The sequence below is a fragment of the Papio anubis genome, unplaced genomic scaffold (genome assembly GCF_008728515.1).
Source record: "Papio anubis isolate 15944 unplaced genomic scaffold, Panubis1.0 scaffold66, whole genome shotgun sequence".
Lineage (NCBI taxonomy): Eukaryota > Metazoa > Chordata > Mammalia > Primates > Cercopithecidae > Papio > Papio anubis.
In genome coordinates, this window is record NW_022166823.1 from 160,155 (window position 1) to 185,011 (window position 24,857).

Sequence of the window (24,857 nt, forward strand, 5' to 3'; positions counted from 1 at the left end):
ATGTGAACTACTTTTGAAATAAACATTTCAAAAGGCTCTGCGGCGCCCGAAACTTCAACTCAGGAACACCTTGCACCCCACCTCCTGCCGCCTCGCAGTGGGCGGGACTCGAGGTGCACGCGCATTTACGTCACCATCGCACCTAGGAGCGGACTGCGCCGCGGAGGGTTCTGGGAAAGGTAGTCCCACACGTCGAGTCGACCACTTCCGTTTCCGTTGGGCGGGCCATCTTGGTTGCTTCTTAGGCAGTGGTGAGGCGTGTTAGAGGCGTGCGTGTCCATGTGGGTGTAGTGTCCGGCCACGGGATTTAGGATTAGCTCTGTAGAACCAACGTGAAGGGACAACGTGCGGCGGAGTGTCGAAGCCCACGAATTTCCATGAGCTCGGCCTGGTGAGGCAGGGGTGTGAGGAGGCGCATGTATCGAACTTTCTGAGCGCCTGGGCGGGGTGGGCCCAGGTCGGCAGCCCTCGCAGTCCAGGCTTGGAAAAGCAGTTTGAGGCCAGCTCTGGCTTTGAGATGAGATCTGCAGTGCGAGAGCGTCCACTGCGGGCAGTGGCGGATCGATGACATAAATTTTCTCAGGGTAGCCGCCCACCCACTTGTGGAGTAATTTCAGAGTTTTCTGCGAAGTCATTTCTGTAAACAGAAAGTTGATTCACTGTGTTCTGGTTTTATCCTTTGAAATGTATTAAGGGCTGTGCAAGTCCTAAGAGTTGGTTTGCTGTATCGTTGCTGGCTCTGCTTTTCGTAGCCGCCTAAGCACGCACAGGCAGAATTTCACTATCGGTGTCAGACAGCTCTGAATTCAAATCTTGAGGTTTTGTCTTGATTCTCTTTGTCTCCTGAAAGGGGCAGTGAGAGTAGGCTTGTAGACGGCTGCTTTGGAATGGCGTGGACCTTTTACTCTTGAGTCCTGTAGGAAAAGAGGTTCTTTTCCTCGACGACTCAAGCAAGTAGCGGGGTAGATTACATTCAGCTGGCACTGAGAGATTCCCCCTGTGGCATAGTGGGAATTGGGATTAAATCATGTTAGCCCGGAGCTCATTTTTCTTTCACAGGCTTCCTTCTTGGGATTGTTCCTTTCTCGGAGAGAATTGTATAAAAGAGGGAGAAATAACCCCACATCTCTTGACACTAGAGCTCCAGGTGAGGGAACTTTGGTTTCTCTTTTGTGGCAATGCCCAGTCTCTTGGTGACCTCATTCTTCATCCCATTGATTTCACAAATGTTCATCCAGGCCCCTTAGCCGCAGCTGCCTTCCCTTAGAAATGGGAAAAGGTTGAGGAATTTCCCAGGGTCTTTATTTAGTGTATTATCTTGGCTCCTGGTAGTGGGCCGCTGAGTCAGTAAAGGCTTACGCCGTTTCAGCGCTGTGCTAGGGAAGAAACGCAGGGTAGAAATAATTGGAGTAACTGTGATGGTGTATATGAACTGAGTGCTTACTGTATGCCAGGTATTACGCTCTACCCATGGTGTCTAGGACAGTGCCAGGCTTGCTAGTAAATATTTAAATAAATGAATGTATTTCTATTGAATTTTCTGAGCAAGTTTGTATGTCAGCTATTATCCCCATGTCACAGATGAGTTGCTGAGGTTTAAAAAGTTTAAAAAACTTAAAAAGTAAGACCTGGCCAGGAGACCTTCTAACCAGAACCAGGGTCTTTACACTTATGCTTCCTTCTGGGCTTGTCTCAGCCCAGCTTTTTTCACAGCTGATTTATTTTTCAAGCAGCTCTTAGAGACTGTCCCTGATCACTTGATTTATTGTTGCTCTTTCCACAGTTACCACGTATGTTTCACCTGATAGAACCTACATTTGTTGGAAAACAGGAATCTTATCATGTTTGCTTTACTTTCTTCATAGCCCTTTTTGCAATCAAAAGTCGCCTAATTTGTAGAGAGATTAACCCACCCGAATGTAGGCACCATGGGAACAATTACTTTTTCCATCCTAATTTACTGCTGTATTGTCATGCGCCTCCTGTGAAGAGACCACCAAACAGGCTTTGTGTGAGCAACATGGCTGTTTATTTCGCCTGGGTGCAGGCGGGCTGAGTCCGAAAAGAGAGCGAAGGGAGATAAGGGTGGGGTCGTTTTACAGGATTTGGATAGGTAAAGGAAAATTACAGTCAAAGGGGGGTTCTTTGGCGGGCAGGAGTGGGGGTCACAAGGTGCTCAGTGGGGGAGCTTTTTGAGCCAGGATGAGCCAGGAAAAGGAATTTTGCAAGATAATATCATCGCTTAAGGCAAGGACCGGCCATTTGCACTTCTTTTGTGTTGGAATGCCATCGCTTAAGGTGAGGCCGGGCATTTGCACTTCTTTTGTGATTCAGTTACTTCAGGCCATCTGGGCGTATACGTGCAAATCACAGGGGATGCGATGGCTTGGCTTGGGCTCAGGGGCCTGACATGTATCTCTAGTGTTTATTCTTCTAAGATGTTGTGTTAGACTCTGAATGTACATTTACTAAATGCATGAGTTCCTGTATTCCTAGGTTAATACTGGGTTGGGTCAATGGTAATAGTTTATTGATGATTTTCTGTGTACCAGGTACTGGGCTATGAAGTTTATTCACATAGGCATGTGTGTGTGAAAGAGTCTGTTAGTTTTGCAAGTGAGGATTATCTTTATTTGACAAGTACAGACTCATTCAAAAGGTTAAGTCATTCCTGTGGTGTTAATGTAACTACAAAGTAGCTGAACCAGAATTCGAACCTAAACCTTTTGACAACTCTAGTTTTGAGAAGCTAGAACTGCAATTTTCAAAACCCGACTCTTCCTTTTGCTATCTTATCATAACTTCATCATTTACCTGGTTTTTCCTCAGACTTCAACCTCAGAATCATATTTATTTCTCCTCCTCTTCATCCCTACGTGGAATTATTCTTTTAGTTTTGTTATTTCTACCTCTGCAATATCTCTTATTCCCACTACTTCATTATGCCACTGCCTTTGTACGAACTCTTTCTGTCACCCTCCTTTTCTCCCAGTGTGAGCTCCATGCAGTCCAGAAATGTATCTTTTACTGTATCCTAAGCACCTGGAACACAGTAGCAGTTCATTATGGCTGCTGATTTCCACCTAGATTGTTAGCAGCTGCATGAGCACAGAGTCCTTGTCTTCCCTGTTCACTCTTGGATCCCAACACAGCCAGCATAGTCCTTAGCACCCAAATTACAGTCCATGAACTGGAGAACAAAATCACTTCTGCTCTGAAGATGACACCAAGAGGACCCAAGGATCCATATCAGTAAGCTGAGTTCAGATTACTTCCATTCTCCTATTTAAATACTTGTTGAGTACCTGCTGTGTGCCAGGTGCCAACTGAAATCCTAGCCCTCATAGAGTTCACATTCTTGTGGGTGGAGAAAGATGGTCAACAAGAAAAATAGACTGTAGGTAAGGTGTCAGTTTCATGGAGAAAAATGAAGCGGAGGAGGGTGTAGGAAGTGCTGGTTTGCCAATTTGAGAAGGATAATGAGGGATGAATTTCACTGAGAAAATGGTGCTTGAATAGGGACCCAAAGCAGGTGAGGCATCTGAGGAAAAGCAGTTTTCTCATTCTGCTCAGCTGAGCAGAATGAGAAAGAGGGAGGGATAATTGAGAAACTGAATATTGGGAAGGAAGATAGTGTAAGGTCTTTGGGCCATTGAAAGGACCTCGGTGCAAGCTTTTGAGCAAAGTGATGGTTTTGGTCAGAGAAGAATATGAGTTTATATAAAAGATCACTCCAGCTGCCATGTAGGAAGTAGACTGAAGTGAACAGGAGTAGGAACACAGAGGCGATTTAGGGAGCTGTCACATTAATTCAGGTGAGACATGATGGTGGTGTGGACGGTGGCAGCAAGAATATTTGATCTGATTCTGGTTCTGATTTGTACGTATTTGCTGATGGATTGGATGTAGAGTACAAGGAAGAAATCAAGAATGACTCTAGAATATTTCCTCTTCATTTCAAAGGAGAGAAGTACCTCTGGGGCAAATCTAGAGTTTGCTTTTGGACATGTTTTTTAAGTTGCTTTTTAGACATAAGAGTGGAGTTGCCAGGTTGCCATGGAGTCATCAGTGTGTAGATTCTACTGAAGGCCTGAGGCTGGATGTCTTCACCAAGGGAGTGTAGGAGGATAGAGAAGAACTTCATGTGCTGACTCTTGAGGCTTCCTGACCAGAAGAGTTCAGGGACAGGAGGAGGAAGCACAAGGAAAATTTGTACCCACTGGAAGTTTCTGGAAACCCTGAAAATCAGCCAGTCAGAGGAAGTGAGGGTAACTTAGCAAGTTTGCTTCAAATGTGGCCCCTGGACCCACTTTGTCAGCATCCCCTGGAAACTTGTTTAAAACACAGACTCCTGGGCTCTACTGCAGAGATACAGAATCGGAATCTTTGGAGTTGGAATCTAGCAGTCTGTTTTCATCATTGCTCCTGGTGATTTTTAAACATACTGAAGTCTGCAAAGTGCAGTCCTAGAGGATCCTGAAGTTTGGGTTTAAGTGGCGTTGGGGTGGAGGCCTTGTTTCAGATCTGGCCTCTACTCTTCCCCTTTGTCCTTTGTGTAGGAGGGTAACGTGTTGCCTGGTTGTCCATACCTGGGTCAAAGGGCCATCCCAAGTTCAGGGCAGTGCATGAAGGGAGGGAGAGAGAAAGATACTTGTCACTGTGGGCCATGCAGAGGGCTGGTACAGATGGTTAGAGGAAAGAAGGAGATTTGAGTTCCTGAAGCAGTAAAATTCAGTGAGTGTCCTAGAGTAGACAGCCCAAGTATGTGTATCTGTTTGTCTGAACTTAACCTCATTGAGACTTGAATTTCAAGAGGAAAGAGTTCAGGCAAGGTGGGGAAGGGTGGGAACTTATGCCTGCTGTCTTTGCACTACCTCCTGAGTAGCTCTGAGCAGATTGCAAGAGTTTTGTTCAATCTCTGTGCATTGCTTCCTGCTGATAGAATTGCTTAAGTGCTTCCCATGTGCCAGAGCCATGAAAGGTAAATAAAGAAAAAGAAGTCTCAATTATTTTGATGACTTAGAGATCTGACCATGGAGGCAGTGTGAAAGGTGGTAAGCAGCAATTTACACCATGTGTTGCTGGATCCCAGAGTAATTAATTCAGTCTGGGGAGCGACGGGGCAGAAGAGACTTAATTTCAAAAAGGAATTCTTGCCCTGGGTTCCGTGAGCATAACTCAGGAGTTCCATGAATTTGAGTGGGAAAAAATTTTATACAAGTCTAAGTCACAAGTAGCGTTTCACTGTGAACATAGGCGCTAAGCCACAATATTAGCAGTAGTTGTGACTTTGTCATCCATATACATCATAGATATTTTTATGTCATATTCTGGTTTGCACAGATATTTCAGAGTATTGTTTATGCTCATTACTCTTTTGAAATTGTAGTAAATTTGTTGTTTATATTGAATGTGTTAATAAAGTAACACTGTACTTGCACAGTGAGCCATGCGGAGTTGTAATAGTTTTGAAGTTTGTATTTCAGTATAATTCTTTGCATTTCTTTCTATGTATTTAAAACTTTATTCTGAGTAGAGGTCTTTAGATATCATCAGATTAGTGAAGGGGGGTCATGGCACAAAAAAAGTTAAAAACGCTGACTTAAAGATGGCTCTAATCTTTTTTTTTTTTTTTGAGACGGAGTCTCGCTCTATTGCCCAGTCTGGAGTGCAGTGGTGCGATCTCAACTCACTGCAAGCTCTGCCTTCCGGGTTCACGCCATTCTGCCTCAGCCTCCCGAGTAGCTGGGACTACAGGGGCCCGCCACCACACCCGGCTAATTTTTTGTATTTTCAGTAGAGATGGGGTTTCACTGTGTTAGCCAGGAGATGGCTCTAATCTTTATCCTGATTTCTGTAATCCCTAAGTATGGGGATTTAGTTTATTTTATTTTTTGCAAGTCCAACATTATTGCATTAATAAAGCTTTTTCTCTCCAGGTGTTTCTTCACAGGGCACAGGTCCCATATGTTTGTGGAGTCTCCCAGCCCTTCTGAGGAGCCCTGTGCCTCACTGAGAATTTAGCTGCAGGGCTCTTCTCACAGACTCTTCTGTGACTGTCCTTACCCATCTGCAACATTCTTGGCTTTCTGGACTATGAGCCCCTTTAGTGTAGGGGACTAAACCTGACTAGTATTGAGTAGATGTCCAATAAACTACTGAGTGAATAGTATCCAGAGGATACGAACCACAGCCTTGGGGCCCAGAAGAAAGGACTAAGTAAAGTTCCCTCCTGAACCTATAGGTCCCCCGACCATGGGAAGCAGTCACGCTCTGGACAGTAAAGGTGAAGACAGCGACTTGTCAGAGCTTGGAGAGTCTCTAGAATGAAGAAGGCCTGGATCTTCTGTGTCTCCAGCTTAGGAAGACCAGACAATAAACACAATTGCTGCTGCTCTCAGAAATCCTAGCAGAAGAGACCATGGAGACTTTGACCTCAAGGCATGAGAAAAGAGGTGACGGTTAATAGAGGGGGTGGGCAGAGGGAGAATCCGAACTCAATGTGGAGGAGAATAAGTTGGGTGTTGAGGAATTTCCTCAAGTGAGAAGAAACCAGTCTGTAAAGCTGGGCACTTTCCTACCAGATAGATGACCTAGAGCTCCGGGCAGCACCAACTCCTCCTCATGGCCTCTTTCTCCTCCTACAGCTCTTCATTCTCAAGCCTCAGCCCTTTCCCAAGATAGGAAGGACAAGACCATGTTTCAGGTGGGTTGTTTTCTTTTCTCTCCCGAAATACCACCTTAGGCATCAGAGAGAAAACATACATCCCTTCTTGGTAAAAGGAAAAAGAGTGAAAAATGTATTGGGTGAATAAATTACATTTCTCATTGCATTTATCCACAGAATAGTGATGTGAGACAGATAGTATGATTCTGTTTTAGAGATGAAGAAATGAATGGGAGATTCAGGATTTGAACTCAGGCCAATTGGATTCGATAATCTACCTTTCTGGTCTGCCTTTCTGCCACCACAGTAGCTTCATGCAGAGGCCCAAGCCTAGATGAGCAGAGAGATGACTCTCCAAATACTGAATCATTTCTGCCTGGGTTGTTCTCTTCTGTGGAACATGTATTGATTTGTAGATGTAATATTCTCCATGTAGTAGACCCTACCAAAAAGTATACCCTACACAAAGTTTAAAAACAACATATTAGGGGAGAAAAGTTTCATCTGTGAAAAAATTTTAATATCCTTATTTTCAGAAGAGGGCTAGGCATAAAGACCTGAGGATTCTTGTTCAGGAAGGGAGCAGAGAAAAACTAATGCCTACTAATCATATGAAAAGATAATGAGCCTTTATTAATCAAAAGGATTCACTTTGGAATAAGATTTATGATTCTTCCAGCAGACAGCCAAAGATTTGAAAGGTCAGCATTCACTGTTAGCTGAGATATGGAGAAATGGGTACATCCACACAGCTGCAGGAGTATTTCAGCCTTTCTAGAAGTTCTCCTTATTCTGGTCGAGCATTTCCCACTCTAAGAATGTTTTCTAAATCAGAACAAATGTGCAAAGAATGATAATTGCAGCCTCGTGCATAACAGCCAAATATATATACACACGCATACATGTAAACACACGTATATATACATATGTATACATATATATACACACATGTGTATACACATATACATATACACACACATGTATCTGTATATATACATACAAACACATAGAAGGATTCCGTGTTCATCTCTTAGTGAATTGTGGTTTCATTCATTCTTTTGTCTGGATTCTAAGCTGCTATCAAGTGAGATAAAGTAAATGAAAAAATAAGGATATGGAAATAGGCTATCCTTTAGTATATACATATTTCTTAATTTTCTTTTAAATTGAAAAAAATCATAGCCATTGCAGAATTTTAAGATTATGTTTTTTCAACACATAAAACATTATTTTCTAAACCTTTCTTTTATGAAAAGACATTGTGAAAGAGTTTTGAAGATTTGATTCACGTCTTTTACTGTGTACCTTAATTTTAAATATTATTGATTACTTCCTGCTGTGAAAGTTGAAGCAATTAGCACATTTTTACTTCCCACCATCTTCTGATTGTTATTATATTGTTATTGTCATTGTTACCTTCTGATTCATAACCGTCAGTTCCCCCAGTTGAGACTCACTTCTGTGTATTTAGGTAATTGCTCACCACCTCTCCTTTTACCACGACTTTCTTACTTGAATTTATTTGTTGATTGCCTCAATTTCATCTACAAAAACTTCGGATGCAGTCTTTTTGTTCCCCCATGCTAAAGATTTGCCTGCAGTATCCTCTGCATTTTTCCAAGTTTAAGAATGTTGTGGGCCAGGTGAAGTGGCTCGTAATCTTAGCACTTTGAGAGGCTGAGGCATGCGGATCACTTCAGCTCGGGAATTCGAGACCAGCCTGGGCAACATGGTGAAATCTCATCTCTACAAAAATACTAAAAAAATTAGCTCACTCATAATATTAAACCTCTGTAGCTCAGCCATGTTAATAATACTAGTTTATATATATTTCATTATAACTTTTAAAATAAAGATTTAGTAGAAGACAGACCATACCAAAGTCTATAATGAAATAAATTAGGTTTCCCCTAATTGAAATTCTGTCCTCGCTAATGTGCCCAGCATTAACAAAGAGGTGTCCATCCATCAATATCTTTGTCGTGTGAAAATATATGTTACCCTCTTTAAAAAGGAAATGGGGCCAGGCACGGTGGCTTACGCCTCTAATCCCAGCACTTTGGAAGGCCTAGGTGGGCGGATCACCTGAGGCCAGAAGTTCAAGACCATCCTGGCCAACATGCTGAAACCCCGTCTCTACCAAAAATAAAAAAATTAGCTGAGCATGGTGGCGCATGCCTGTACTCCCAGGTACTCGGGAGGCTAAGGCAGAAGAATCACTTGAACCTGGGAGGCGGAGGCTGCAGTGAGCTGAGATCATGCCAGTGCACTCGAGCCTGGGTGACAGAGTGAGACTCCATCTCACAGAAAAGGAAATGGAAACATGTATGCTTTCCGTGTAGTACGTATTTTACTACTATAAGATATTCAGTTCTGATTACTACCAGTTTTAGCGCTAAAGACAGTACAAACACGTGATTTTCGCATCCTGTGCTTTAATCTGTAAATTCTATGATGTAGACGTCTAAATATTGCTGGCCCAATGGGGTATACTTTGTGTGGGAAAAAAAAACACTCAAACTCTAAGTGCTTTCTGTATTCTGACACTCAGCAACAATAATCACAGGCAGAAGACTTCTGTGGTCAACCGTGTGGGTTTCTCCTCAAACACCAAGTAAGCAATCAGTTTTGTGACAGTTTTGCTGGGTGCCCTTCAGTTCAGTTCTGACACTGTTTACCTGGAGGTAGTGTCAGATCCCACAGGTTGAGGATTCGGTCCCACAAGAGACTGCTCCTCCCTCCCACCAGTTGCAAGTTTAGGCTTCCAGAACTTGTGACCAACCAGCTGCAAGTTGGGGTTCCCGCAACCCACTCTTTGGGTTTGATTAATTTCCTAGAGCAGCTCACAGAACTCAGGGAAACACTTATGTTTACTGGTTTATTATAAAGGATTTTACAAAAGGATACAGATGAAGAGATGCATGGGGCAAGGTACGGGGGAAGGGGCATGGAGCTTCCATGCCCTCTCTGGGCATGCCACCTTCCCAGAAGTTCTCTGAACCTGGTCCTCTTAGGTTTTTATGAAAGTTTCATTAGGTAGGCACCAGTGATTAAAACCATTGGCCAGTGCTGATCAACTTCACCCTCAGTTCCTCTCCCCTCACTGGAGGTTGAGGGGGCGGTACTATAAGTCTAATCCTCTAATCCTGCCTTGGTCTTTCCAGTAAACAGCCCCGTCCTGAAGTTACCTACCGGCTGCCAGCTACCGGTCAACTCATTAGCATAGAAAAAGACATCACGGTTCTGTTTTTTTTTTTTTTTTAATTATACTTTAAGTTCTAGGGTACATGTGCACAATGTGCAGGTTTGTTACATATGTATACATGTGCCATGTTGGGCAAGGATCTAGAACTAGAAATACCATTTGACCCAGCCATCCCATTACTGGGTATATACGCAAAGGATTATAAATCATGCTGCTATAAAGACACATGCACACGTATGTTTATTGCGGCACTATTCACAACAGCGAAGACTTGGAATCAACCCAGATGTCCATCAGTGACAGACTGGATTAAGAAAATGTGTCACATATACACCATGGAATAGTATGCAGCCATAAAAAAGGATGAGTTCGTGTCCTTTGTAGGGACATGGATGCAGCTGGAAACCATCATTCTCAGCAAACTGTCGAAAGAACAGAAAACCAAACACTGCATGTTCTTGCTCATAGGTGGGAATTGAACAATAGAGATCACTAGGACACAGGAAGGGGAACATCACACACGGGGACCTATTGTGGGGAGGGGGAAGAAGGGAGGGATAGCAGTAAGAGATATACCTAATGTAAATGACAAGTTAATGGGTGCAGCACGGTAGAGTTTCTAAGGGCATTTGAAATTGTATGCCACAGAGACCAAATACCCATTTTACAGTGTCACACACTTCATTGTAAACTGTTAATATATTATTGCCACAGTATTTGAGAAGAAATCGTAGCAATTTTTGCTCTTCTGCATACATGCAATTCCAAGAATTATTAGTACTAAATACTTTTGCTCATCTGACGGAGGATATATGGCAAAGATGCCCCCATTTTATTTTGCAGTTTCCTGCATTGTAAACATGATAAGCACTTTTTCATATGTATATTGGCTATATTTGTATTTTCTTATCAGTAAATTGCTTAGAAAATACTTTTGCCTATTTTATCATTAATTCATTTTTTACCATGTTTTTAGAAGCCTTTCTGAACACCTATCAAAAGTGTAGTAATTATTTTTTCTCAATCTTTACTTTTTAAAAAATTTCAGGTTCAGGGTACATAGGTTTGTTATATAGGTGAATTGCATGTCATGAGGGTTTGTTGTACAGATTATTTTGTCACCCAGGTAATAAGCCTAATGTCCATTAGTTATTTTTCCTGATCTTCTCCCTCCTCCCACTGTCCACTCTCAAGTAGGCCCCTGTGTCTGTCGTTCCCTCTTGTGTGTCCAAGTGTTCTCATCATTTACCTCCCACTTATAAGTGAGAACATGCGGTATTTGATTTTCGGTTCCTGCATTACTTTGCTTAAGATAATGGCCTCCAGCTCCTTCCATGTTGCTGCAGAGGACATGATCTCATTCTGTTTTATGGCTGTATAGTATTCCATGGTATATATGTTCCACGTTTTATTTATCTAGTCTACTATTGATGGACATTTAGTTTGATTTCATGTCTTTTCTGTTGTGAGTAGTGCTGCAGTAAACATGCGTGTGCATGCGTGTTTATGGTAGAATAATTTATATTTCTTTGGGTATATACCCAATAATGGGATTGCTGGGTTGAATGGTAGTTGTGTTTTAAGTTCTTTTATGAATCACCACACTGCTTTGAATAATGTCTAAACTAATTTATATTTCCACCAGCAGTGTATAAGTGTTCTTTTTTCTCCACTTGCCAGTGTTTATTTTTTGACTTCTTAGTAATAGCCATTCTGACTGGGGTGAGGTGGTATCTTGTGGTTTTGATTTTCATTTCTGTAGTCATGTTGAACATTTTTAAATATGCTTGTTGGCTGCATATATGTCTTCTTAAATTTTACTTTCTTAATGGTGACTGTAAAGAAGTTTAAAGTTCTTACATAGTTAAATGATTTATTAGTTCCTTTTTGAAAATTTGGTTTCATATAATTTCAAAAGACCTTATCCATTCTCAGACTAATCAAAAAGTCATCTAAATGGCTGTTTAACATTTATATTAAAAATGTTTTTCTCATCAGCAAGGTCTGAAAAAATGTTTTATCTCTAGTATAACTGTAATTTATTTTTGTAAATGACATGAGGTTGACATTTAAGTTCATTTCTTCAAGATGGATACCCAGTTATGAAAATGTTATTTTTACATCAATCATTCTTTTTCAAGTCAACCAAAATACCACACTCATTTGTGTGTGTGCAAATATATATATATGTTTGTACATATAAATATAACACACATATGTATGTATGTATACATATCTTATACAAAGACAGAAAGAAACACCAACAGAGCCCTTCACTTGCTATTTCACATGGACCTGACTGCTCTGCATTCTGTACTCTGGTTCACTGAATTACTTGAACACCTGCATTGAATACCAACTTTTTTTTTTAAGACACAGTCTCGCTGTGTCACTCAGGCTGGAGTGCAGTGGTGCAGCCACAGCTCACTGCAGCCTTGACCTCCCAGGCTCAAGTGATACTTCCACTTTAGCCTCCCAAGTAGCTGGGACTAAGGTGCGCCATCACACCTAGCTTATTTTATTTTTTGTAGGGATGTAGGTCTCCCTGTGTTGCCGAAGCTGGTCTCAAACTCCTGGAATCAAATGATCCTCCCACCCCGGTCTCACAGAGTGCTGGGATGACAGGCAGGAGCCACTGTGCCTGGCTTAAACACCTACTTTTGAAATTTAGAAATTTGAAAAAAAAAATGATGTTGGAATTAAAGTTTGGCTAGAACTTAGTAATAGTGCCCTTTGTTTTATGGTAGTTTTTGGGTTGGTGGTGTTGGTTTTTTTGTTGTTGTTGTTGTTGCTTGAGACAGGGTCTGTCTGTCACCCAGGCTGGAGTGCAGTGGTACAATCTCAGTTCACTGCAGCCTTGAACTCCCAGGCTTCCACCTCAGCCTCCCGAACAGCTGGGCCTACAGGTGCGCACCATCACGTCCCACTAATGTTTCTATTTTTTGTAGATATGGAGTCTTGCCATGTTGCCCAGGCTGGTCTAAAACTCCTAGGCTGAAGGAATCCTCCCACCTTGGCCTCCCAGAGTGCTGGGACTATAACTTGGAGCTACCTCACCGAGCCCATGGTAGATCTCGAGCTACTTTTTTTCAGTTACTTTTGTGGCATTGGTCTGTTCACATTTTCTTTCACTTATTCATTCAGCAAATATTTGTTGAATACCCAACTATGGGCCAAACATTAAGCACTGGTGATATATTAGAGAAGAAAATGGATAACATCCCCACCTCATGGGGCTGACATTCCAGAAGGGGAAGATGGGTAGCAAATCAATTAAAAAGTAGACAAGTACCCTTGAGTATTTTAAGGGACATAGCCAGGGTGAATGGGTGGCTGCAAGGTTTTTGGCCTGAAAAACAGGTTTGGGAGCACCTCAGTTTATCCATGTAGGGGAGATTAGTAGACAATAACTTGAGAGTAACAGCTCCATTCTGATTGGGCTCTTTTAGGCTCAAGATTCCTTTAGATGCCCAAGTAATAGCTGGATATTCCAGGACTCAGTGGAGAAGGCAGGGCTGGATATTAAAAAATGAGAGTTGGTGTCTAGTCAACAGCTGTTTAATTAATTGCCTAACTGACCTCTTCTGGCCTGAGCTTTCTCCCTTCCACAACACCTCTAGTCTTGGGATTGATGGTTTAGTTCAGGATTCTGCCGGGAAGAGGGCTCTGTTGGTGTTTCTGCCTTAGTCCACTCGTCACTCAACATTTATTAGGTGTATATTTTTGGACAAATAATACTCAATTTTCTGAGACCCCATTTTTCTCATCTGTGAAATGAGGATAGCAGTGGTAACTATCTTGCAAGTTCTGTGAGGATTAAATGAGATAGGTCCTATAAAAATTCTTAGCCTAGTACCTACCTACCTTATAATAAGTTTGATGTAAGTGTAAGGGATTGATATTATCTGCTTTATATCTTATTTTCTGGTCTCCTGCTAACACACATCCTGGCTTTTATAGGACAGTTGTTAAAGCATAGCGGCTCTGGAACTAAGCTCTATGTGTTCAAGTTCTAGTTGTGTATCTTCCTAGCTCTGTGACTTTGGCCAAGTTACTTGACCTTCTGGTGCAGGGGTCCCCGGGGTCACCTTCATATTTGGTGCTTTGCCTGGACTCCTGGGCCTAGTGTGTAGTTTTCCTTATGGCTAAAATTTATTATAGTGGCACAGTAAGAATACACATCTGGATCAGGAAGGGAGATAGACACAGGCGGAGACTGGTGGAATTCACGTGCAGGCTTCCTGTGCTCTCCCTCACATGAAAGGTCTCCCACAACACACTCCCCAGCGCAGCATTGCAGCCACTTGTGTACAGTGTTTCTGCCCAGAGGAGCCCAGTACAGGCTCAGCAACCAGATTTTTGTTGGGAACTGGACACATTGGCACCCTCTACCTTCCATGTACCAAAATTCAGACTCCTGGAAGAAGAGTAGGCATTCATCATAAGTCACATTGTTCCATAAACCACAAACAGCTGGTATACCAGGGTTCCGTGCCCCAACCGTGTGTGTGAGGGGCACATTTTAAAAGCCAAGTTCTCAGACCCCAGCCAAGGGCCATCCAACCCTGGAAGCCTTTATGGAGATACCAGTCTTGGGCCTGCTAAGTTAACCCTTTTCTGCCCATCTCCCTGTGCCTCAGTTTCCTCTGTAAAGAAATTATCCACCCCAAGGAACTTTTAAAATCAACTTTATTGAGAGAGAATTTACACACAATAAAATATACTTATTGAAAGTGTTCAGTAAATTTTAAGACATATATTCACCACCATATCCAAGATACAGAGCATTTGCAACACTTCAGAAAGTTCTCTTATGCCTCCATGCAGTCAGTCCCTCTTAATAATACAATCTGTCTGCTTCTTTCCATTTCCCAAGCCATGTCCAAGTCCGGGCTAACGTGTCTCCCTGTAACTATTGCAGTGGCCTCCTATGTGGTCTCCTTGTGTCTATACTTGATCCATTCCTGTGTTTTTCCATGCTGTGTCGGGTTCATAATTTTAAGACAGCTCATCTAATTTTATCACTACCCACCGTAAACCACCCTTCAGTGTTTGTTTCCTGCTTTGAGGAAAGACCAAAATCATCAGTGTAGCCTAAGAGACCCGGAGTGATCTGGCTGCCGCCTGCTTCACAGCGGCATTGCCTGAGGCTGAGATACGTGTGCCCTGCTTCTTACCACTTCCAGGTTTTCACCAACTGTTCCCACTGTCTGGAATTTTCTCTCCTCTGTTTTCCCTCAGTTAATTTCTACTTGTGCTTCAGAATTGAGATCCAGTTTTGCTTTCTCAAGCAAAGCATTTGCCTCTGTAAACATTGCTTCTGATAAGAATGGCATACAGTACCTGGACTGTTTGTGCAAACAATATGGTTTCTACTGAAAACCTGCTTTTCTGGAAGTCTGAAACTTTGGTGTGTGCTAGTCAGGAAGTCAGGAGGTACCTATGTGACTAGCCCCCAGTGAAAATCCTGGACACCAAGTCTCCACTGAGCTTCTCTGATAGATAGCATTTCACAGGCCTTGTTGCAATTGATTTTTGGAGGAATTAAGCATACCTGTGTGACTCCAGTAGGAAAGGACTCTTGGAAGCTTGCACTTGGTTTCTTTCCAAGTTCACCCCATGTGTCTTTTCCCCTTGCTAATTGTATTTTATTTTCTTTCACTGTAGTAAGTCTTAGCCATGAGTGTCATTGTATATCAGGTCCCGTGAGTTCTCATGGCCCATCATACAACCTGGATCTGATTTTAGGAACTGCCAATACTAGCTCCATGAAGCTCTAGCTTTTTGGCTCATCTCTGTAATTCCTGGTGACTAACATTATTTTATAGGTACTGAATATTTCTTGAAAAAGTAATATGGCATGCATTCTGTATTAGTCTGTTCTCATGCTACTAATAAAGACATACTCAAGACTGAGTAATTTATAAAGGAAAGAGGCTTCAGTCACAGTTCCACATGGCTGGGGAGGCCTCACACTCATGGTGGAAGAGCAAAGGATGTCTTACATGGCAGCAGGCAAGAGAGGCTGTGGAGGGGAACTCCTATTTATAAAGCCATCAGATCTCGTGGGACTTATTCACCATCATGAGAACAGCATGGGAAAGACCCACCCCCATGATTCAGTTATCTCCTGTCAGGTCACTTTCATAACACGTGGGAATTATGGGAGCTACAATTTAAGATGAGATTTGGTTGGGGACAGAGACAAACCATATAACATGCACTAAAACTTTCTATAGCTACCATGCCTTCATATCAAAAATATATGCATGACTTAAACAACAAAGTCAAGTAAAAGTAGTCATCTCATTCTTGACTTGTAATACCCTGTTGCAGGTACTCCAGGGACATGCTGAAGGCAAAGTGTAATTATTATTCTTTTCTTTTTTGAGACAGTCTTGCTCTGTCGCCCAGGCTGGAGTGCAGTGGCGCGATCTCGGCTCACTGCAAGCTCTACTCCCAGGCCATTCTCCTGCCGGCCTCCACGAGTAAGCTGGGACTACAGGCACCCGCCACCACTCCCAGCTATTTTTTTTTTTTTTTTTTTTTGAGGCGGGTCTCCATCTGTCGCCAGACTGGAGTGCGATGGCGGGATCTCAGCTGCACTGCAAGCTCAGCCTCCTGAGTTCCACGCCATTCTTCACTCAGCCCTCCCGGTAGCTGGGACCACAGGCATCCCTTCCACCCTCGCCCGGCTAATTTTTTGTATTTTTTAGTAGAGGCGGGGTTTCATTAGCAAGCATAGTCTCGATCTCCTGACCTCGTGATCCGCCCGTCGGCCTCCCAAAGTGCTGGGATTACAGGGTTGAGCCACCCAGCCCGGCTTTTTTTTTTTTTTTTTTTTGGTATTTTTAGTAGAGATGGGCTGGTCTGGAACTCCTGACCTTGTGATCCACCCGCCTCAGCCTCCCAAAGTGCTGGGATTACAGATGTGAGCCACTATGCCCAGCCAAGGCAAAGTATAATTCTGAGAGCTCCCATATGCAGTTCTCAAGAAAGCTTGCCACTGTCCAAGCGGAAACAGCAAGGATATTACAGTAATATTTTGATGATCACTGTATTGCAGAATACGCGACTGCCATTTATTCTCACTGGACTGGAACAATTAGCTTTAAAAACACAGGTCACCATTCAGAGCTGAAGGGGACACAGCATAGTTTGAGATTCCTTGGTTCGAAATGCTACTTTTGAGGTCTCACCTGGTTGAGGAGATGGTTGCATGACATACATTACCTGATTTCTGTCAGTGGTTGACATGGAAGTCCCTTAAAAAGGGTGTGGAATGGAAGAGGGGCTGTGGTCGCAGAGAACAGGATTTGCGCACCTGGTGATGAAAGAATAGTGAATGATTGGGAAAGAACCATCATTTTGGCAGAGAAAATGATTTCAGGGTACATGCAGGCATGGGCACAGTAAATTAGGCACTGTTGGAACTGTAAATTGTAACAGCCTTCTTGGAGAAAAAATTGGCAATCTGCAAGTCACAGTCAGATTATAAAATGTGCAGACAAGTGATTCACGTGATCTAGTTCAGAGAAATTTCTCCAAGAAGTGCTCACAGTAGGCTGGGTGTGTTAGGCCATTCTGGCATTGCTACAAAGAAATACCCGGGTGGATCAGGAGGTCAGGCGATTGAGACCATCCTGGCTAACACGGTGAAACCCTGTCTCTATTAAAAACACAAAAAGATTAGCTGGGCATGGTGGCACGCACCTGTAGTCCCAGCTACTCAGGAGGCTGAGACAGGAGAATCACTTGAACCTGGGAAGCAGAGGTTGCAGTGAGCCGAGATCGCACCACTGCACTCTAGCCTGGGTGAGAGAGCAAGACTCTGTCTCAAAAAAAAAAAAAAAACCCAAGACTGGGTGATTTATAAAGAAAAGAGGTTTAATTGGCTCACAGTTCTGCAGGCTAAACAGGAAGCATGCTGCTGGCATTTGCTGGGCTTCTAGGGAAGCCTCAGAAAGCTTATAGTCATAACAGAAGGTGAAGGGAGAGCAGGAACTTTACGTACTGAAAGCAAGAAGTGTGGTTGGGGGAGGGGAAGTGGAGGTGCCATACAATTTTAAATGACTAGATCTCACAAGAACTCACTATCATGAAGACAGCACCCAGTCATGAGGGATCTGCCCACATGATCTAAACACCTCCCACCCCCGCTTCCTAGTACTGGGGATTACAGTTCAACATGAGATTTGGTCAGGGACAAATATCCAAACTGTATCAGTGGACAAATTTCCAAATATCAGTGGCTCACCCCTGTTAATCCCAACACTTTGGAGGCTAAGATGGTAGAATCGCTTGAAGCCATGAGTTTGAGACCAGCCAGAGCAGCATAGCAAGGTCCCATCTCTACAAAAAAATAAAAATTAGCTGGATGTGGTGTTGCAACCCTGTAGTCCTAGCTACTTGGGAGGCTGAGTGAGGCATGGGGATTGCTTGAACCCTGGAGATTGAGGCTGCAGTGAGCTATGATTGCACCAGTGCACGCCAGCCTGAGCCACAAAGTAAGAGACCCTGCGTCCAAAAAAAAAAGTGCCCTAAGTGAGCACAGGATACGATGTGTTTGTTGCTTGACGCTGCATGTCTGGGGTAGTTCAGTTGGTTAGAATTGAAATTATTGGCACTAAACATTAATAAACTGAAGTTGACACATCCGGCTGAACAACTTCCTGCTGTCTTGTCTTCTTTTTTTTAGAGATGTGCAGTTTATCTTTAGATTTTTAAATTCTTTTGTTTCTATAAACCTCCTCTGTGGACACCAATTTGTCTTCATCTAGTAGATGTTTGTGTTAATGGTTTTTCATTGTAGGAGCCATTAAGCTTCAAGGACGTGGCTGTGGTCTTCACTGAGGAGGAGCTGGGGCTGCTGGACTCTACCCAGAGACAGCTGTACCGAGATGTGATGCTGGAGAATTTCAGGAACCTGCTCTCAGTGGGTGAGAGGAATCCTCCGGGTAATTGGAACTGAACTTCTTGGAGTGTTCTTGTTCCTGGAGAGAAGATATTTTTGACTTTTTTACACAGGTTAAATCTTATTTTTATAGAACTCGTAGCTCCGGCTGCTCTAAAAAATTGCCAGACTGGGTAGCATATAAACAACAGAAGTTTATTTCTCAGAGTCTGGAAGGCCCGGTCCGAGATCAGGGTGCCAGCATGGTTGGGTTCTGGTGCGAGCCCTCTGCCAGGGTGCAGATAGCTGACTTCCTTTTGTGTCCTCACATGGCAGAGAAGAGCTCTCTGGGGATCTCCTTTCTAAGGACACTAATTTCTGTTCTGGGGGCTCCACCTTCATGACTTAATTACCTCCCAAAGACCCACCACCTCCTAATGGTATCACATTGGGATTTAGGATTTCAACATAGGAATTTTTGAAGACTGGGGTAACAGGTGGAGAAACTCCAAGAGATGCATCTCCAGGTGAGAACTATGGGGCCTAGAGGTCTTGGAGACAAGAGCCTGGCTGGGCAGTGAGGAGTGAGCTTGCCACACAAGAGGTCTCATTCATCACCCCTTGTGTTGCCTGTGGGTACTGTTGGCAGCATCGTAGATGATTGTTCTGCCACTTCATTTCTTCCGTTCAGTTCCTACCTTCTCATGGTTTCTGTGTGTCTTTCACAGAATATCATACCCAGAATGAGTGAGGGACCTCTGGACTTCCGTCCCTCTAATAGAAACAGCCAGGCAGTAGAAGGCAAGCCAGTGGCAGAGAGACTGTCCCAGAATATTGAGAGTCCTCAAATGAATTTCTCACTTTCTTCTAGTATTGTACTAGTCCCTGGTTATAAAAAGGTTCTTGTTACTCGAGCCCTAAAAGATAAAAATAGCCAATAAAGAATATCAGAAAACATGGACACAATTTTTAAATCATCCAGAACTATGGTCAATATGCCAGTTTGATCCTTTGCAGCCTGGGATCCAGAGGATCTCAAGGCATAAGTAATGATTGTAAGTCAAATATGTGTGTGTCTTCCTGCCTTAACAGTGTTTTCTGGATTCCTATTGAATCTGCTCACACGAGATGACACAGGTGGTACACTGTGGAAAATTTGGCACCCTCCTGAAGTATGGCTTACACATACCCAGAGTACAGTCGCTCTGAGACACAGTGCAGGGAGAAGGCCGTGTGGGCTTCCTGCATTTAAATGCCAGCTCCACCACTGCCTCACAGTATGGTGGAATAATGTGCTAGGTTACCTACCCTCTCTCTGACTTGGTTTCATCATTAGAAAATGAAGATAATATAATGATTTCTACTTCAATATTATTCTGAGGTTTAAGTCAGTTAATATGTGTACATCATTGGCAGATAGGAAGTGTTACAATTGTGTCAGATATTATTTATATACAGTGTCAGATACAGGATCGTACTAGCATTTAGCTTCAAAACTTATTAATAGGAGCCTCTTCCTGTCATAAACATAAGTGCTCTAATAGTTATGATACATAAAGCGTAATTTTTCTCTAGGCTATTATTACTTCAAGTCTGAAAGTCTGATGTCCCTGAGCCAGTCTTTTACGAGTTCTCATCTCTGAATTGTCTTTAACCTCATAGGAGACAAGAATGGAAGGGATATGGAATATATTCAAGATGAAGAATTAAGGTTATTTTCACACGAAGAGCTCTCCTCCTGCAAAATCTGGGAAGAGGTGGTGGGTGAATTACCTGGGAGTCAAGACTGTAGAGTAAATCTGCAAGGAAAAGACTTCCAGTTCTCAGGAGATGCTGCTTCCCATCAAGCGTGGGAAGAAGCATCTACACAGTGTTTTCCAATTGAGAATTTCCTGGACAGTCTACAAGGGTATGGGCTTACCGCTTTAGAAAATCAACAGTTTCCAGCCTGGAGAGCTATAAGACCAATCCCCATTCAAGGATCTTGGGCAAAAGCATTTGTGAACCAGTCAGGGGATGTTCAAGAAAGATGTGAAAATCTCAACACAGAAGACACTGTATGTAAATGTAATTGGGATGATTACAGCTTTTGCTGGATATCTTGTCATGTTGATCACAGATTCCCTGAAATAGACAAGCCATGTGGTTGCAATAAATGTAGAAAAGACTGCATTAAAAACTCTGTACTTCATCACAATAACCCTGGAGAGAATGGCTTGAAAAGTAACGAATATGGAAATGGCTTCAGGGACGAATCAGACCTTCCCCCCCATCCAAGGGTACCTTTGAAAAAGAAAGGTAAGGACTTGAGGCAGAGTTCCTATCTTGACAGACATCAAAGAATTCCCACAGGAGAGAAATCTGTTAAGAGTCTTGAGAACAGGCACATACACAACCACCCCAGAGCCCCTGTGGGAGACATGCTCTATAGATGTGATGTCTGTGGAAAGGATTTCAGGTATAAATCGGTTCTTCTTATTCATCAAGGGGTGCACACAGGAAGGAGACCTTATAAATGTGAGGAGTGTGGGAAGGCGTTTGGTCGAAGTTCAAACCTGCTTGTCCATCAGAGGGTCCACACTGGAGAGAAACCGTATAAATGCAGCGAGTGTGGGAAGGGCTTCAGTTACAGCTCAGTGCTTCAGGTCCATCAAAGGCTGCACACAGGGGAGAAGCCCTACATCTGCAGCGAGTGTGGCAAAGGCTTCTGCGTGAAGTCTGCACTCCTCAAGCACCAGCACGTTCACTCTGGAGAAAAGCCCTACACCTGTGTTGAGTGTGGAAAGGGATTCAGCTGCAGCTCCAACCTCAGCAGTCATCAGAAGACGCACACTGGTGAGCGGCCCTACCAGTGTGACAAGTGTGGCAAAAGTTTCAGTCACAACTCGTACCTTCAAGCTCACCAGAGAGTTCACATGGGGCAGCATCTGTACGAATGCAATGTGTGTGGTAAGAGTTTCATTTACTATTCAGGGCTTCTCACCCATCAGAGACTGCACACAGGAGAGAAACCCTACAAATGCGAATGCGGGAAGGGCTTTGGCCGGCGCTCCGACCTCCACATCCATCAGAGGGTCCACACAGGAGAGAAACCCTATAAATGTGGTGAGTGTGGGAAGGGCTTCCGGCGGAATTCGGACGTTCACCACCACCAGTGGGTCCACACGGGAGAGAGGCCCTACATATGTGATGTGTGTGGGAAGGGTTTCATCTACAGCTCCGACCTCCTTAACCATCAGAGAGCCCACACTGGAGAGAAGCCCTATAAATGTGCTGAGTGTGGCAAAGGCTTCAGTTACAGCTCAGGGCTTCTCATTCACCACAGAGTCCACACTAGTGAGAAACCTTTCAGATGCCAAGAGTGCGGAAAGGGCTTTAGGTGCACGTCAAGCCTTCACAAACATCAGCGAGTCCACACGGGGAAAAAGCCCTATACGTGTGATCGGTGTGGCAAGGGATTCAGTTATGGCTCTAATCTTCGCACCCACCAGAGGTTGCACACGGGAGAGAAACCCTACACTTGTTATGAATGTGGGAAGGGTTTCAGTTACAGCTCAGGTCTCATTAGTCACAAGAGAGTTCACACTGGTGAGAAGCCATACAGATGTCACGTGTGTGGGAAGTGCTATAGTCAGCGCTCACATCTTCAAGGTCATCAGAGGGTCCACACTGGTGAGAAACCCTATAAATGTGAGGAGTGTGGGAAGGGCTTTGGCCGCAGCTCCTGTCTTCATGTTCATCAGAGAGTCCACACTGGAGAGAAGCCCTATACATGTGATGTGTGTGGGAAAGGCTTCAGGTACACCTCAGGGCTGCGGAACCACCAGAGAGTGCATTTAGATGAGAACCCTTATAAGTAGATGTACATAGAGGATTCCATCTGGGACCTGGGGCTTTCTGTCCATCTGAGAGCCAACACAGGAGAAAAACCATAGGAAAGTGACATGTAGGAGGGCTATAGGAGAAACTGATGATTTTACATTTATCTCATAGTCTGCATAGGAAGGGAAGACCTGGAAGTGTGATAAGTAAGCACTTCAGTTACAAATTTCAGTCTTTAAGAGTCTGATGTGCAGCAGAGCAGGCTTTAAAGAAACAATGCAGCAGTGGTTTCAGTAAAAATCCTCACTGTCATCAGAATCTGCCTGGGAGGGAGCTTTTACAATGTACAAGTGGTGAGAATGTATCCAAGGTGTCAATTATGGACATAGATTCTTTGTGTGGGTTGTATAGCTATATCAATAGGACAGTGTAGGAACAAGTTTTCACCTTCCTAAAACCAGTGTGGTACATACCTTATAAAGATCACTTTATAAAAACAAAAAGGTAACATTAACAGTTATTGAAACAAGTCACTCTGAGAAGACCAGGAAGAGTCCTCTTAGCAGATCTGTGTGTGTCTCACATTTTTATTATGTTTTTGTGACTGTATTTTATGTCATAGGTAAGCTTTACAGCTTTCAGAGGAGTTGTAGTAAACTGCAGAAATAGTTTACTATCCAGGTTTAAAAAACAAAATCTGGCGTTGCATTGAGTTATTGATTACATTTATTTATTTATTGGCATTGCATTGAATTTATAGGTTAATTTTGAAAGAATGTGGCATCTTTGAAATGCTGTTTTTTTTTTTCACTTAAAAAAATGACTTTTTCCCACTGATAGTATTTTATATGGTCCCTTAGTAATATTTCTTAGAGATGGTTAAAAATAGGTTGAGTCATCTTAAGCATATTTCTAGGAATTTGTTTTATTGCTGTCATGAATATAATGGTTTTGCTCCAGTTCATTTCATAGTTTAATGTATCAAATATTAGATATCTTAAAAATCACAAATGCCATTTCACCCTAAAGTAGTAAAATTAGCAGTAGTAAAATAGAGTCATCAAATCCCCCATCAGTGGGGGGGTTGTAGAAACATGCAGTCTGATATGGTTTGGCTCTGTGCCCCACCCAAATCTCATCTCAAATTTTAATCCCCATGTGTCAGAGGAGGGCCTTGGTCAGAGATGATTGAATCACGAAGGCAGATGTCTCCCTTGCTGTTCTCATGATAGTGAGTTCTCATGAGACCGATGGTTTTAAGGTGTAGCCCTTCCTCGCTGTCTCCTTCCTGCCCCCCTTGTGAAGAAGGTCCTTATTTCTCCTTTGCATTCAGCTGTGACTGTAAGTTTTTGGAGGCCTCCCCAGCCATGTGGAACTGTGAGTCAATTAAAACTCTTTCCTTTATAAATTACCCAGTCTCAGGTAGTTCTTTATAGCAGTGCAAAAATGGACTTATTTTTGCAAAAATGGACATAAGTCTTATGTACTTATTGGTAAGAGAGAAAATGGGTGCACTGTTTTTGAAAGAATTCGTTAACATATCAGTTCAATTTCTATAACCTTTGAAGTAGCAGTAAATAGGTGGAGTTTTTTAAAGGTTTTTTTTTTTTTTTTTTTAATAGCAAATGTTAATATTTCCAGTTTCCATTGGTAGGAAATTTTTAAAAATAAGTTCAGGCATATGTATGCAACGGAAAGCCATTAGAAATCTCCAGGCACACAGATAATGACGATGAAGGTTGCTCGTGAACTGTTTAGTGAACCAGGAGAGGTTTAGAACAATTATAGCACGACCCCATTTTGTTAATATGTTTTTCTATTTGTATGTTTAGAGCAACAGAGAAAAAAATACTTATGAGAGGTCACTATCATAACTAATTTCTAGTGGTGGGATTCTGAATGTATAATACATACATTGTACTTTTATGTATTTTTGTAACAAAGTATCTTTCCGTTTTATAATAACAGTAAAGCTATTTTTTTAAAATCCTGATGGAACAATCCGTTATGATTAAAGATTCATGTTGTAACCTCTACAACTTTTTTGGCTTTTTCTCCTGTTCACCCAACTCCCTGTACCAAAGATAAGGCACACAAATGAGTGATGTGAATACTCTCAGAGGGTACATCATTTTTGCTGACTGGTAGGAGATGAGGCCATCTAGATAATTAGGAGCCACGGTGTATCCATTTTGCAGTCCTGCCTTCTTGGACTAGTGAGCTCACGAGCCTGGTTTTGTAGAGGGCAGCACATCATCATGTGTTCCTCT

The 24,857-nt window shown here is 42.8% G+C and overlaps 1 protein-coding gene across 10 annotated transcripts; it reads left to right on the forward strand.

Annotated features, from left to right (window-relative positions):
• Positions 1-24,623, forward strand: ZNF229 (zinc finger protein 229). 10 transcript variants are annotated; one of them, XM_021931167.2, is made up of 7 exons: positions 1-391; positions 1,060-1,147; positions 3,088-3,252; positions 6,245-6,455; positions 6,648-6,706; positions 18,685-18,829; positions 20,428-24,623. In XM_021931167.2, the coding sequence occupies exons 4-7, from the start codon at positions 6,422-6,424 to the stop codon at positions 22,623-22,625; spliced, it is 2,436 nt and encodes an 811-aa protein (XP_021786859.2). In that variant the 5' UTR covers positions 1-391; positions 1,060-1,147; positions 3,088-3,252; positions 6,245-6,421; the 3' UTR covers positions 22,626-24,623. The 10 variants fall into 10 exon arrangements, with proteins under 10 accessions (XP_021786859.2, XP_021786863.2, XP_031518323.1 ...); XM_021931171.2 differs by lacking the exon at positions 3,088-3,252; XM_031662463.1 differs by lacking the exon at positions 3,088-3,252 and having other exon boundaries at positions 6,245-6,441.
• The last annotated feature ends 234 nt before the right edge of the window (positions 24,624-24,857 follow it).

Bases quoted from the DNA above. Each gene is read 5' to 3' on its own strand.
- ZNF229 (XM_021931167.2), top strand. From the start codon at position 6,422: ATGGAGACTTTGACCTCAAGGCATGAGAAAAGAG. The intron at 6,456-6,647 runs GTGACGGTTAAT...CTCCTCCTACAG, and splicing joins CTCAAGGCATGAGAAAAGAG to CTCTTCATTCTCAAGCCTCA. The intron at 6,707-18,684 runs GTGGGTTGTTTT...TTTTCATTGTAG, and splicing joins AGGACAAGACCATGTTTCAG to GAGCCATTAAGCTTCAAGGA.